Source organism: Capra hircus (genome assembly GCF_001704415.2).
Source record: "Capra hircus breed San Clemente chromosome X unlocalized genomic scaffold, ASM170441v1, whole genome shotgun sequence".
Lineage (NCBI taxonomy): Eukaryota > Metazoa > Chordata > Mammalia > Artiodactyla > Bovidae > Capra > Capra hircus.
The window spans coordinates 23,251,235-23,265,749 of record NW_017189516.1 but is presented as its reverse complement, the minus strand read 5'-3'; the positions used below and the strand labels follow the sequence as shown (position 1 = coordinate 23,265,749).

The window sequence follows — 14,515 nt, the reverse complement described above, 5'->3', positions numbered from 1 at the left end:
ATACTTTTGAACTGTGGTGTTGGAGAAAGCTCTTAAGAGTCCCTTGGACTTCAAGGAGATCAACCCAGTCAATCCTAAAGGAAATCAGTCTTGAATATTCACTGGGAGGACTGAAGCTGAAGCTCCAGTACTTTGGCCACCTGATGCGAAGGGCTGACTCATTAAAATAAAGATTCTGATGCTGGGAAAGATTGAAGGCAGGAGAAGGGGATGACAGAGGATGATATGGTTGGATGGCAATACCAACTCTATGACTACGAGTTTGAGCAAGCTCCAGAAGTTGGTAATGGACAGGGAAGCCTGGCATGCTGCAGTCCATGGGGTTACAGAGAGTCGAACATGACTGAGGGACTGGACTGAACTGATGCTAACTGGGGCTTGTGACCAGAAAACACAAGCACTTAGGAGGCCTTAGACATACCTGTGCCAGAGAGTGCCCTTTGAAGGTTGAGTGCCTACCAGAAGTCTGGGAAATGTCAAGATTTCCTTCTCAAGTGAGAGACGTAGTTCCACACCTTGTACCACATACCATGAAGGTAGAGAAACAGTGTATGCCATGACTCTTTAGATTTTGGAGGCAGCATATGTCATGTTTATGCATGCTATTTTGATCCATATACTGGATAACTTCTATGGTGATAGTAATGTTTGGATCTAGAAAAGACTGCAAAAGGTTCAAGCTATGATGTAAACTGCCCTACTCCATGGACATTATGGTCTAGTAGAACCAGGTGTCTACCTTAGTGTCAGCCAAAGGCACTATGTGGTGCCTCTGGCAAGCCCCAATAGGAGAATAACAGCTTAAGACCTGGGGGATAGAGTTTGGCCATTAGAAATTGAAGTGGTATTGATAGTAGGCTCAAGTAGATCCAAAAGGCACAAGTGAACTAACTGCATGAGCAGGTAGTTCACACTCCTAAGTTACCTGTTTCTACTGCTTCATACCTCTCCTTCAACCTGTATGACTTAAAGGAAAGAAAGAAAAGGTGCACGTCTGGTTTGTGGAAGGATTTTGTGCCAAGAATTTTCAATGCCTTAAATTTTCACAGAAATTGAGATAGTTCTTAATGCTCATTTTAGAGAGAGGAAAGATACCAGACTTAGCTTTAAAAAAAAATTTGCCCTTGAGCCCCTGTTGTTCCACGTTCAGTTTTGGCTGCTGAAAATGCCCCTAGTTTAAATCTCACAACATTGCTAGATAAATAGGTTGTGTTAGTTTATTTTGTGAAAGAGGATATAGAGAGTCAGAGATGTAGCTTACCGACTACCTTAATTCTAAAGCCCATGGCCACCCAAGATGGACAGGTTATGGTGGAGAGTTCTGATAAAACGTGGTCCACTGGAGAAGGGAATGGCAAACCTCTACAGTATTCTTGCCGTGAGAACCCCATGAAAATTATGAAAAGGCAAAAGAAATGACACTGAAAGATGAACTCCCCAAGTTGGTAGGTGCCCAATATGCTACTGGAGAAGAGTGGAGAAATAACTCCGGAAAGAATGAAGAGACAGTGCCAAAGCAAAAACAACGCCCAATTGTTGATGTGACTGATGATGGAAGTAAAGTCCAATGCTATAAAGAACAGTATAGCATAGGAATCTGGAATGTTAGGTCCATGAATCAAGGTAAATTGGAAGTGTTCAAACAGGAGATGGCAAGAGGGAATATCGATATTGTAGGAATCAGTGAACTAATAAAATGGACTGGATTGGGTGAATTTAATTCAGATGACCATTGTATCTACTGCTGTGGGCAAGAATCCCTTAGAAGAAATGGAGCAGCCCTCAAAGTCAACAAAAGAGTCTGAAATGCAGTACTTGGACGCAATCTGAAAGATGACAGAGTGATCTCTGTTCGTTTCCAAGGCAAACCATTCAATATCCCAGTAATCCAAGTCTGTGCTGCAAGCAGGAATTCTGAAGAAGCTGAAGTTGAACGTTATATGAAGACCTGTAAGACCTTCTAGAACTCACACCCCCAAAAGATGTCCTTTTCATTATAGGGGATTGGAATGCAAAAGTGAGAAGTCAAGAGATCTATAAAGAAAGCTGAGCACCGAAGAATTGATGCTTTTGAACTGTGGTGTTGCAGAAGACTCTTGAGAGTCCCTTGAACTGCAAGGAGATCAAACCAGTCAATCCTAAAGGAAATCAGTCCTGAATATTCATTGGAACAATTGATGGTAAAGCTGCAACTCCAATACTTTGGTCACCTGATGCAAAGAACTGAATCATTGGGAAAGACCCTGATGCTGGGAAAGAGTAAAGGCAGGAGAAGGGGATGACAGAGGATGAGATGGTTGAATGGCATCACCGACTCGATGAACATGAATTCCATTAAGCTCCTGGAGTTGTTGAAGGACAGGGAAGCCTGGTGTGGTTCAGTCCATGGGGGTCGCAAAGAATTGGACACGACAGAGCGACTGAACTGCCTGATGTTCTTGGTAACAGTATGCTGTCTCTCAATATTTATGCTCCTGTTATGTGAGATAAGTGCTTTATGTATGTGAAAACACTTGAGCTTCACATTTCCAAGGTAGTTCTTAAAAGGTCTTTTTTCCTGATGAGAAAACTGTGGCTAAGAGGTTGGATTTGCCTATGATCAAACAACTTAGTAAAACATTGAGCTAAAAACTGAACCCAGATTTGTTTGGTTCCAAATCTAGGCCCATTCACAACATACCATACTGTTCTACAGAGTTAAATAGCAAGCATGATCACTTCCAGTTGCCTTCCATTAATAGAAGCTTCTCTGTCCCAGTCCCTATCCCTTCCCTGTCTCCCCCCACCCCCCGCCATCCCGCTTTTGAAAACTTACTATGAACTCTGAATCCACACCTGACAAGGTACCTGACAGGCCCTTTTATCAGTAAAACGAGAGCAGGAATATATGGAAATGGGAACCACAAGTAAGAATGGAGTCCTAGTTTTATTTGGTTCAGAAGGTCTTTGTCTCCTATAATTGGATGGCTTAATATTGTGAAAAATATAGTCAATGCTAATCTTCACCTTTGTGAATTCACTGTGACTCCTCAGTGTTTCTCTGTTTGAACATTTCTAGTCACTTTGGTTAACTTTCAGACCATGATACAGAGTCCTTCATTTTGTTTTTATTGATATTTAGCTTGTTTCCTTTATTTCTGTTGTTTGTACCCTTCCAAGTAGTTTGTCTACAAGTTCATCCAGGTTTAAAAAAATAACACCGATGGCTTGTATCATTATAAGATTTCCATATTAATCTCAAGTGATTGTCTGGAAATTTTCCATTTTTCTTAAGTCTGTTCTATCAAAAGTTAAATTGTTGTGTGTGTTGACATAAGGGTGTTTTTTCCCCCTGTTCTTTGTCAATGTGTCTCCCTCATACCCCCAAACACCCTTTTGTGAATATCCGTTTGTTTTTCTCAGCCTGCAGACTGCAGAGCCTTAATAGACAAACTCAAAGTTTGTAATGATGAGCAACTTCTTTTGGAACTGCAGCAGATCAAAACATGGAACATTGGAAAGGTATGTAAACCCATGCTCTCAAAAGAGAAACCACAATGAGGTGACCTCATTCAGCAGTTGCTTAATAAGCATCTAGTGTGTGTGTGTATATGTCTTGCACATCTCTAGACTGGTAATTTTAGCCTGTGAATGGTTACCAAGGAAGTTTTAAAAGAAATGTAAGGGAAAATTTTGCTTGCTGAGGGTGAAGATTGCTTAAGGTGATGATAAATAATCTCAACCCCAAAATACCTTTAGTTTAACTGACAATGTGAGTTTGAGATAGTCTCAGGATTTTTACTTTTAGTTTAAAAGACTCTTCTTTCGATGACTCGAAAAAGAAGCACTTCAGATAAAATGGATTTTAGCAAAGAAAGTCCTTGTGTTTTTAGACCTCAGAGTATAGCCAGAATTCTCTCTCTGAAGACCTAGCTACAGAGATTTTGTGGTGTCTCCTGGTGTTAGAACATGTATGTTTTGATGGATAAAACAATGAACTCGGGTCCATGTGGCTCAGAGTATGATTTTTCTCATTGGTTTCTGTATTAGTGGCGGATTGAAGAGAAGCAAAGCTGGGAGGTGAACTTATCTACGTATCATGATCAACAATCTATCGTAGCAAAGCTCAGCTGCGAAGTACCCACACAGTACTTTTACCTTGTTCTTACATATTCCTCTTTCTCTTCCCTTCTCCAGTGCGAGTTATATCACTGGGTGGATCTGTTGGACCGCTTCGATGGGATTCTGGCAGATGCTGGACAGACAGTGGAGAATATGTCATGGATGCTCGTGTGTGATAGGCCGGAAAAAGAACAACTGAAAATGCTTCTCTTGGCTGTGTTGAACTTCACAGCCTTACTCATTGAGTACAGCTTTTCCCGGCATCTGTATAGTTCCATAGAGGTAGGAGAGGTTTAAGCCTATATAGTCTGTTCTTTACTAGAATTCTTCATGTCCAGAATAGTCAAATTGTTATTTCTTTCTGATGATTCTTTCCTTTTCGTTATGAAATTCTGGAGTTTTCAACATCAAAGACAATGGTAGGATGTTTCTTGGCTAAACAAACCCTTCAGAGTGTTGATGAGAAGGTTCTTTACTGTCACATTCTCCTCATCTTTTAAGATTAAAGAAATTAATGAGAATGTAATACATGTATTGAAGTATTCTTGGGAATTTTCTGGAATTTATTTTTGTTCCAAGTTATCAGAACAGCCCCAGATTACTTTACTATGACATAATTTGATTACCTTGAGACATCACTGGACTTGGTGCTCTTCTAAGTTTTAGTGTGCTGCTTTTCAGTCTCCTCTCCCCTCTCCCCAAAATATATGTTAATAGCATGCTATGTATTCTTAAAAGAGTATAGTGGGCATGGGAATTAGTGAACTTTTGAATTCATCAGGAATCAGTATAAGAAGCCGTTCTCTTCCTTTAGCCTAACTTTGGAGTTTTTATCACTATTGATAGTGCCCTGTTGTTTGTTGTGTTACTTTTCCTGTCTTCATTAAAGAACCAGAATCAAAACAAACAGGTAGAAAGTAAATGGCTTAAGAAGAGAAATGAACTGAACTAAAGATAGCACCTGAGCAATCTGTTGAAGATTAAATAAATAAGTTGCAAAAGGAAATCCATAGCTTTCTGGATAATCAGCAGTCAGAAATACTTTGGTTCATTTCCAGCTAAATTACATACTGATTTTAACACTAACCAAATGTTTCAGTATATTGGTGAATTTTTATTGTATTAAAAAGCAAAAATAGTTACTCGGGTTATTGTTAAATACACTGTAACAGTTTTAAGTACCACCGACTGTTGTTATTTTTAGTTTCTATATAAAGAACCCTGTGTTTTATCTAACTCCAATTTTATATTTGTTGTAAAGGATACAGAAGGAGCAAAAATTATCTTACTCTACTTTTAGTCTAGTTGGAGAGTTAATGTTTTGAGTTCTGCTGTATTAAAATGCCACATTTGTCTCTTGTCATTGGTTTCTTGCTGTGGAGATGCCTATGTAATTTTGAACTACTGTTTACATTTTTTAAACTTAAATTGGACTTTCATGCTGTCAGATTATAAGCTTCTTGAGCATAAGATTGCATGTTGCTGTTACTGCTAAGTTGCTTCAGTCGTGTCCGACTCTGTGCGACCCCATAGATGGCAGCCCACCAGGCTCCCCCATCCCTGGCATTCTCCAGGCAAGAACACTGGACTGGGTTGCCATTTTATTCTCCAGTGCATGAAAGTGAAAAGTGAAACTGAAGTCGCTGAGTTGTGTCTGACTCTTAGCGACCCCGTGGATTGCAGCTTACCAGGCTCCTCCATCCATGGGATTTTCCAGGCAAGAGTATTGGAGTGGGATGCCATCACCTTCTCCGTAGATTGCATGTTGTAGGTGCTCAAATATTTACAAATCTTTTTATATTGTTAAACTTCTTGATAACTTTGTAATTGTTGATAAATCTATTACTCTGTTGGCATTTCAAGTTTTCAAAGTCACCTTTTTGTCCCCTGTAGCACTTGACAACTTTATTGGCTTCTTCTGATATGCAAGTGGTGCTGGCAGTCCTCAACCTTCTGTATGTGTTTAGCAAAAGATCAAATTATATCACACGCCTTGGATCTGACAAGAGAACTCCACTGCTAACCCGGCTTCAGCATTTGGCAGAGGTGAGTCATGGGTGAAGAGTTAAAAGAGCACGAAATTTGGACCCTATTATTCCTTTTCACAGGTGTTTCTTGCAGTGTCAAAATGAATAGGAAGCCCTAAGTTAACTTTACTGGCCTAATTAAGTAGGACTATTGGGGACCATTTAGAAGCTAAGTTCCCCCCCCAAAATCCTAGGAAGTATTCTCAATTTTATGAAGTAATTTTGAGGAATTTCATGGATATCTGTTCAAAAAGAGAATCTGTCTTAATTCAAAAATGCCACTTCTCTTCTGGAAGTAAAGTTTAGAATCAGATCTACTTGGAAGGAAATACTGGCTGCAAAAATCTGGATTTTGAGTCCTGGCCTGCCTACCTTATTAGTTCTGATAGCAATTTTTTCATCTGAGAATTTAGTTATATCTACCTTAAGAGTATTTTCAGAATAAAATAAAATGTAGGGTTCTTAGTGCTATGATGTGGTGGTAGTAATTGTTATTGAAGGCAAAAAACGCTCATGTTAAAAGTTCAGCTTACTCAAACTGTTGTCTACTATTCCTAGAGACAAATATATAACTAAGATTTGAGAGAGAGAACCATTGCTAGAAAGGTTTCTTGGAAGAAAATTGATAGGGCTGACTTTTTATTAATAAAAGCAGAATATAAATAGTTACCTCACAAGTCATAAAACTCGAGTTTCAGGCTAATTTTAGGTGTGTGGTTACTTAAAAATCATTTTTGCATGATTATAAATATAACACATTTATAAAAATTCTAGGATATATAGGAAACTAGAAAAAGAATAATCACCAGTTATTCATCTAGATGTAGCATCCCTTAAAATTTGAGCATATTTCCTTGGATTTGCAAATATGAGATTTTTTTTAACCATTTCTCTTTGAAGTCTTTTAGTGACTCAGTTAACTCAGTTGATGTGAGCCAGTTGTTAATATGCACAGATACTACTGAACTGAAAATGTAACAGAAGTACTCCCAAGAAGTCTTGAATCTGTTAAAAGCCAGTTGGTTTGGTTTTTGTGAAGGTCTGGGATACTGGTTCTCAGACTTGGCCATGCATGAGAAAGAATTGATTTATTAAAGCATAGGTTAGGGCCTGGTAATGTGCATTGCTAACAAGTTTCCAGGTGAGGCTACTGGTCCAAGGATTATTCTTTGAAAACATTGGTCTCGTCTATCCTATTGGGCAAAATTACAGAATCTTATCAGATTCTTATAGTTCCATCCCAAAGGCATCAAGACTTTTTCCCCTGTCTGAATACATACCCATTTTTTAGCAAATCCCATCTAGTGAGGTAGTATCAAATATGCTATGTGTTCTTAATTGCCAGGATCACATGGAGACTCTGGTAGGTGAAGACAGGGAGATTCAGAAGTTACATTACTTTTAGGAAAAGCCTATGAACTTTTAGCCTCTGATAAAGTGTGAGATGTGATATCTGCTCTTTATAGTGTTGATTATGGTTTTTATCCCAAACCTGGGTGTCAGCCTGAACCCGGCTCCTTGAATCCACATCCACATCTTCCACTTGATAACATTCAAGAAGTATATGACTAATCCTGTGTTGGATCTAGTATAAAACGTGTTCTTTTTTAAAAAAACAAAAGCTCACATAGTAGTTGAGAAAGTAATATATATGCATAATTAAAAGGATGAAGAACTAGTTATTGTGAGTAGTACTGATAAGTACCCTGGAATCTTAAACATTCTATAGATTTATCTTGTTGGTGGCATTTTTTTTTTCATGATAAAATTATGTGCTCAGTGTTTTAACATTTTGGAAATATACAGAAGAAAATTTATAATGATGTATGTATCTGCTGATGTATGTATCTGCTCATCATTTTGGTACATTTTCTTAGTCTTAAGGCATATTTCTTTACATATCTGAATGCATATATGTAACTTTATATCCTGCTTTATTTACTTAATGTACTAGCATCCATTGTTTTCCCATGTTAACTTTACATAATTTTGTGAGAAATGTTTCTTTGTATTTAATAATGGTAACATCTCAGAAATGTCACAACATCACAGACTTTCATGAATCAAGTTTGGCTTGACATGATCTTTTAAGGATCCCAGGTTACAACTTTCTTGTTGTTGGTGCTTGAGTCTTATTAGATCACAAAAGATAGGAAGATTTGTGGGTGACAGTAATCGGAGAAGTATTCTAAAACAGGTAGTTGTGACAACAGAAGAAACAGAGGGAAAGTAATTGTGAAGGTGTATAGCCTTTCAAGCTTATTCTGTCTTGCAAATTCAGATCGTTGGTTTGACTTACCTGTCACCTCTTAAGTACCATCAAGTGTCTATATATCCCTTATCCTCACAGTTTTCAGCAAATTCTTATTTCTTCAATGGAAGTCTGGGGAATCATGAAGAAAATATTGAAAATTGAATGAGGAAGTACTTTTCCTTTTGGGTATTAGCCTTTTTTTATAAAGCTAAAAGGAGTTAAAGTTGTGTAGTAACAATAGTGGAAAGTTTCCAGAAATAGATGTAACGTGTAAGAATTACTAAGCTTAACCATTTCTAGCTTTTGATATAAAGTGAGACTTGGAACTGTTCCTTTTACTTGAATACTTAGAGGCCATTGTAGGTTTTCTATGGCCTAATTATAATATTGTTGTGTCTCAGGGAATAGAGAAGCCTGAGGAGAGGGAGAGAGGTGCCAGTCAGAACACACATTTTTTTTCCATTAAATTTGCCATCTTGTAGGGGTGTGATTGATGGCACCCCAAAACAATGACAGTTGTAATAGCAATTATCACGGATCATATAGATCATCATAACAAATGTAATGATGAAAAATTTTGAAATATTGCAAGAGTTACCAAATGAGACACAGAGACATGAAGTGAGCAAATGTTGGAAAAATGAAGAGTAAGCATGAGAGAGCAAGAGCAAAGTCCAAATTTGCTTTAATTTAACTGATCCTGTTTTTCTATTTTGTTTCATTTATCTCTATTCCAGTTTTACTATTTCCTTCTTTCTGTTTGCTTTGGGTTTAGTTTGCTGGACTGTTAGGGTACTGATTTGAAATTTTTCTTTCTTATCAATAAATGGTGGCAATGAACAACTGTAAATTTCCCTCTGTATACTGCTTTATCACATAAGGTATAGCCCATGAGTTTTGATATGAAATGTTTGCATTTTCATTCATCTTAAGGAATATTCTAATTTCCCTTTTGATTTCTTCTTTCACCCATTGTTTGTTAAGAGTATATTGTTTAGTTTCCATGTGTTTGTGAATTTTCCAGATTTCCTTCTGTTACAGATTTCTAATTTCTTTCCATTGTCACTGGATATGATACTTTGTACCATTTTATTGTTTTTTCTTAAAGTTTCTTAGTTTGTATTGTGGCCTAACCTATGGTCTGTGTGAGAGACTGTTAATTATTTGTACTTCAGAAGAATGTATATTCTGCTGTTTGTTAGGCAGATTGTTCCATATATATATATATATGTATATATCTGTTACGTCTAGTTGATTTAATGTTCAAGTCTTATATTTCTTTGTCTTATCTTTTGTCTAGTTATTTATGTATTCCCTGTGTATTACAACTAACATCTTCATTAATGAGTTGTTCAAATTAGTACCAAGTTTTAAGAGTAGCCAAAAAGTTTCCTCCTATATAGTACTTTCTTCTCACTTTATGTTGTTATAGATTACATCTTTATATATATATTGTGTGTCTATCAACATAGATGTAGCATTTACTTTTTTATAGTTATAAAACACACAGAACAAAAAGGAATTACAAACCAAAAATAATTATGCATTTTATACTTACCTTTGAAATTAATTTAGTGGTATTCTTAATTTCTTCATATGGAGTCAGGTTACTATGGCCTATCCTTTCATATCTGCTCTTTTAGCATTTCTTATAGGCAGGTCTACTAGCAACAAACTGTCAGCTTTTATCTGAGAAAATTAATAATTGTGCAAGATATAGAATTCTAATTAGCAGTTACTTTCTTTCAGCACTTTGAATGTGTTTTCCCACTTCATTCCAACCCCTATGGTTTCTGATGAGAAATCAGCTGTGAGGTTCCCTTGTATATAACAAATCACATCTTGCTTGCTGCCTTCAAGATTATTCTGTCTTGGTCTTTGAAATTTTGATTATGTCTTTTTGTGAATCTGTGTATTTTTATCCTATTGAAATTCATTGAGCTTCTTGGGTTTGTAGATTCATATCTGTTGTCAAATTTGAGATGTTTTGGCTATTATTTCTTTAAATAATCTCTTTGCCTTTCTCTCTTCTCCTTGGATTCCCATTTTGTATATGTTAGTATACTTGATGAAGTCCCACAGAACTCTTAACCTTCATTTACTTTTTTCTGTCTGCTCTTCAGACTGGATAATCTCAACTGACCTATCTTCAAGCTCATTGATTTTTTTCACCTTCCAATATTTATTTTCAAATAAATTTGTCAGAATGTTTACAAAAGTATTCAGTTCAGTTCAGTCAGTCAGTCGTGTCCGACTCTTTGCGACCCCATGAACCGACCACAGCGCGCCAGGCCTCCCTGTCCATCACCAACTCCCGGAGTTTACTCAGACTCACGTCCATTGAGTCAGTGATGCCATCCAGCCATCTCAGCCTCTGTCGTCCCCTTCTCCTCCTGCCCTCAATCTTTCCCAGCATCAGGGTCTTTTCAAATGAGATTGGCGCAAAAGTAATTGTTGTTTGAGACCATGAATTTTAAATCATTATAACTAGTCTCAAACACATCTTTGTTAATCAAAATGGCAACCATTACAATCAACATATATTTCTGATAACAAGAAATAAGTTTGTTTATTCCTGTAGCATAAATATCCACAGTGTGTGTTTTTTTAATCCAAAAAACAATGTGTTGTGTTTTTGTTTTATTTTTTTAATTTTTGGTCAGCTCATGAGGCACCCACTTAGTGAGTTTTGTCACCTTTCCAGTTTGCTTCAAATGCTGAATGAGCGTCAAATGGTCAACATTTTCTTTGGCAGCTTCTCGTATAGTTGTAAGAGCATCAGTTTCAATGATTGGTCTCAGTCGGTTGTTATCAACTTCCAATGGCTGTCCACTGCAATCCTAATCTTCAAGGCTCTTGTCCTCTTTGCAGAACTTCTTGAACCACCACTACACTGCACGTTCCTTAGCAGTTCCTGGGCCAAGTGCATTGTCAATGTTGAGAGTTGTTTCTGCTGCTTTATAACCTGTTTTAAACTCAAATAAGAAAATCACTCAACTATGCTTTTGTCTAAAATCATTTCCATAGTCCAAAATAAATATAAAATAAACAGCAAGAAATAAATCATTAGCAAAAAAAATATAAAGCGAGAAAAGCACATTAAAATGATGTGTAATAAAATGACATTTATATTAGAATGTATTCTGATATCAAACAGCAGATTTTAGCAATGCAGAAACTGCAATTACATTTGCATCAAACTAATAATACATGTTCATTGTTGAAAATTAAGAACTCAAAATTATAAAGAAGAAAACAACAGTAATCCTCAGCTTTTACCATGTAGATAAAAAAAATTACACTGTTTCATGTGCTGCTTTTCCCAATATGTAACCTATGGTGGGTATTTTCCCACAGCATTAAGATTTTTCAAGATTGGACAACAGTCTTAGTTTCCAAGCCACCCTCCTGGTCCTCCATTGGTGCCCTTGACTGGTGCCTTCTCTTTTGCTGCCTCCAAGTGTTGGAGTGGCTTAGTGCTTCACCCCAGATTGTGTCTCTTATCCATTTATATTCTGCCTGTGTGATCCTATCCAGTTTCATGGTTTTAAGGACCATTAACTCCCAAAATTACGTGATTTCTTTGAACCTCAAACTTGTATATTTACTGCCTTCTAAACATCTCTTTCTGCTTTATTGACTATGCCAAAGCCTTTGACTGTATGGATCACAATAAACTGTGGAAAATTCTGAAAGAGATGGGAATACCAGACCACCTGACCTGCCTCTTGAGAAACCTATATGCAGGTCAGGAAGCAACAGTTAGAACTGGACATGGAACAACAGACTGGTTCCAAATAGGAAAAGGAGTATATCAAGGCTGTATATTGTCACCCTGCTTATTTAACTTCTATGCAGAGTACATCATGAGAAATGATGGGCTGGAAGAAACACAAGCTGGAATCAAGATTGCCGGGAGAAATATCAATAACCTCAGATATGCAGATGACACCACCCTTATGGCAGAAAGTGAAGAGGAGCTAAAAAGCCTCTTGATGAAAGTGAAAGAGGAGAGTGAAAAGTTGGCTTAAAGCTCAACATTCAGAAAACGAAGATCATGGCATCCGGTCCCATCACTTCATGGGAAATAGATGGGGAAACAGTGGAAACAGTGTCAGACTTTATTTTGGGGGGCTCCAAAATCACTGCAGATGGTGATTGCACCCATGAAATTAAAAGACGCTTACTCCTTGGAAGAAAAGTTATGACCAACCTAGATAGCATATTCAAAAGCAGACATTACTTTGCCAACAAAGGTCCATCTGGTCCAGGCTGTGGTTTTCCAGTGGTCATGTATGGATGTGAGAGTTGGACTGTGAAGAAGGCTGAGCACCAAAGAATTGATGCTTTTGAACTGTGTTGTTGGAGAAGACTCTTGAGAGTCCCTTGGACTGCAAGGAGATCCAACCAGTCCATTCTGAAGGAGATCAGCCCTGGGATTTCTTAGGAGGGAATGATGCTGAAGCTGAAACTCCAGTACTTTGGCCACCTCATGAGAAAAGTTGACTCATTGGAAAAGACTCTGATGCTAGGAGGGTTTGGGGGCAGGAGGAGAAGGGGACGGCAGAGGATGAGATGGCTGGATGACATCACTAACTAGATGGACGCGAGTCTGAGTGAACACTGGGAGTTGATGATGGACAGTGCTGCGATTCATGGGGTTGCAAAGAGTCGACTGAACTGAACTGAAACATCTCTACTGGATATCAATTGTAATGTGTACAAAATCAAACATATGACCACCCCTCACATGTCTTTCCCTAATACTCAGTCCATTTTAGATACCTGGCAGCCTTGCTTTCCTAGACAGTGCCAGGCACATTTTTGCTCCAAGGCCTCTGTGCAGCTATGTCCCCAGTTGTCTCTATGACTTGCTCCCTCATCTTCTTTTAAGTCTTAAAAACTACCATCTCAGTGAAGTCTTCCTACCATCCTGTTTTAAAATCAGAACACCTTCCATATTCTCTATTACAGTTTGCTTCATTTTTCTCTGTAGCACATATTACCATCTAACATTATATATTTTTAAAGTTTATTTATTCATTCTCCCTGCTTAAATCTGCTGTTGAACCACTTTAGTGAATTTTTCATTTCTGTTACTGTGCTTTAGCTACAGAATTTCTATTTACTTCCTTTTTTAAAAATAACTTCTAATTGGCAGTCTTTATTTGATGAGACATCATTCTCATGGTTTCCTTTAGTTCTTTGTATAGGATTTGGTTTAGTTCTTAAAGCATATTTAAGATAGATGATTTAAAGTCTTTGCCTAAATCCAATGACTAAACTTCTTCAGGAATTAATTCTACTAGTTTTTTTCCAGTTTGGGGATATATAAACCCAAATGAACTTTTTGGCTAACCCAATGATTGAAATAAAGCATTGTGTAACTTTAAGGTACACAACATGATGATTTGTTACACTTGTATATTGCAAAGTGATTCCCACAGAAGGAATAATTAACATCTCCATCACCTCGCATAATTGCCGTTTCCTTTTTTGTAGTGAGAACATTTAAGATTTATTCTTTTAGCAACTTTAAAGTATATAGTACAGTATTGTTACCTATAATTGCTATGCTATAGGTTAGATCCCCTAATGTTTTCCATTATATAATTGGAAGTTTGTGCAATTTGACCAACATCTCCCCTTTTCCCCCAGTCCCTAGCAACCACCATTCTAAGCTCTTTGTGGTCAGCTTTTGTAGAGTCCATGTATAAGTGATACCATACAGTAGCTGTCTGTCTCTGATTTACCTCACTTATTAGAATGCCCTCAAGGTCCATCCATGTTTGTCTTAAAAGGTGAGATTTCCTTGTTTCTCATGGCTGAGAAATGAGATGTTCTCATTTTGTGTGTGTGTGTGTATTTTTTACATACATGTATTTTACACACACATATTTTTTACACACATATATGGCACATCTTTATCCATTCATCCGTAGATGGGCACGTATATAGTTTCCATACCTTAGCTCCTGTGAACAATTTTGCAATAAAAATTGGAGTGAAGATATCTCTTTTTCCTGATTTCCTTTCCTTTGGATAGATAGCCAGAACTAGAATTGCTGGATCATAATGGTTCTGCTTTTAATTTTTTGAGGAACTGCTGTACTGTTTTCTGTAGAGGCTAGTT

The 14,515-nt window shown here is 37.3% G+C and overlaps 1 protein-coding gene across 10 annotated transcripts in view; it reads left to right on the top strand.

Moving 5' to 3' along the window:
* The window catches only part of HUWE1 (HECT, UBA and WWE domain containing 1, E3 ubiquitin protein ligase), a 159,844-nt gene that overhangs the window by 43,419 nt on the left and 101,910 nt on the right, over positions 1-14,515 (top strand). For all 10 annotated transcript variants that reach the window (XM_018043737.1, XM_018043735.1, XM_018043736.1 and 7 more), the window contains 3 exons: positions 3,403-3,501; positions 4,177-4,383; positions 5,995-6,147. In XM_018043737.1, the coding sequence (XP_017899226.1) occupies positions 3,403-3,501; positions 4,177-4,383; positions 5,995-6,147 (459 nt within the window). The remainder of the gene's footprint in view (positions 1-3,402; positions 3,502-4,176; positions 4,384-5,994; positions 6,148-14,515) is intronic.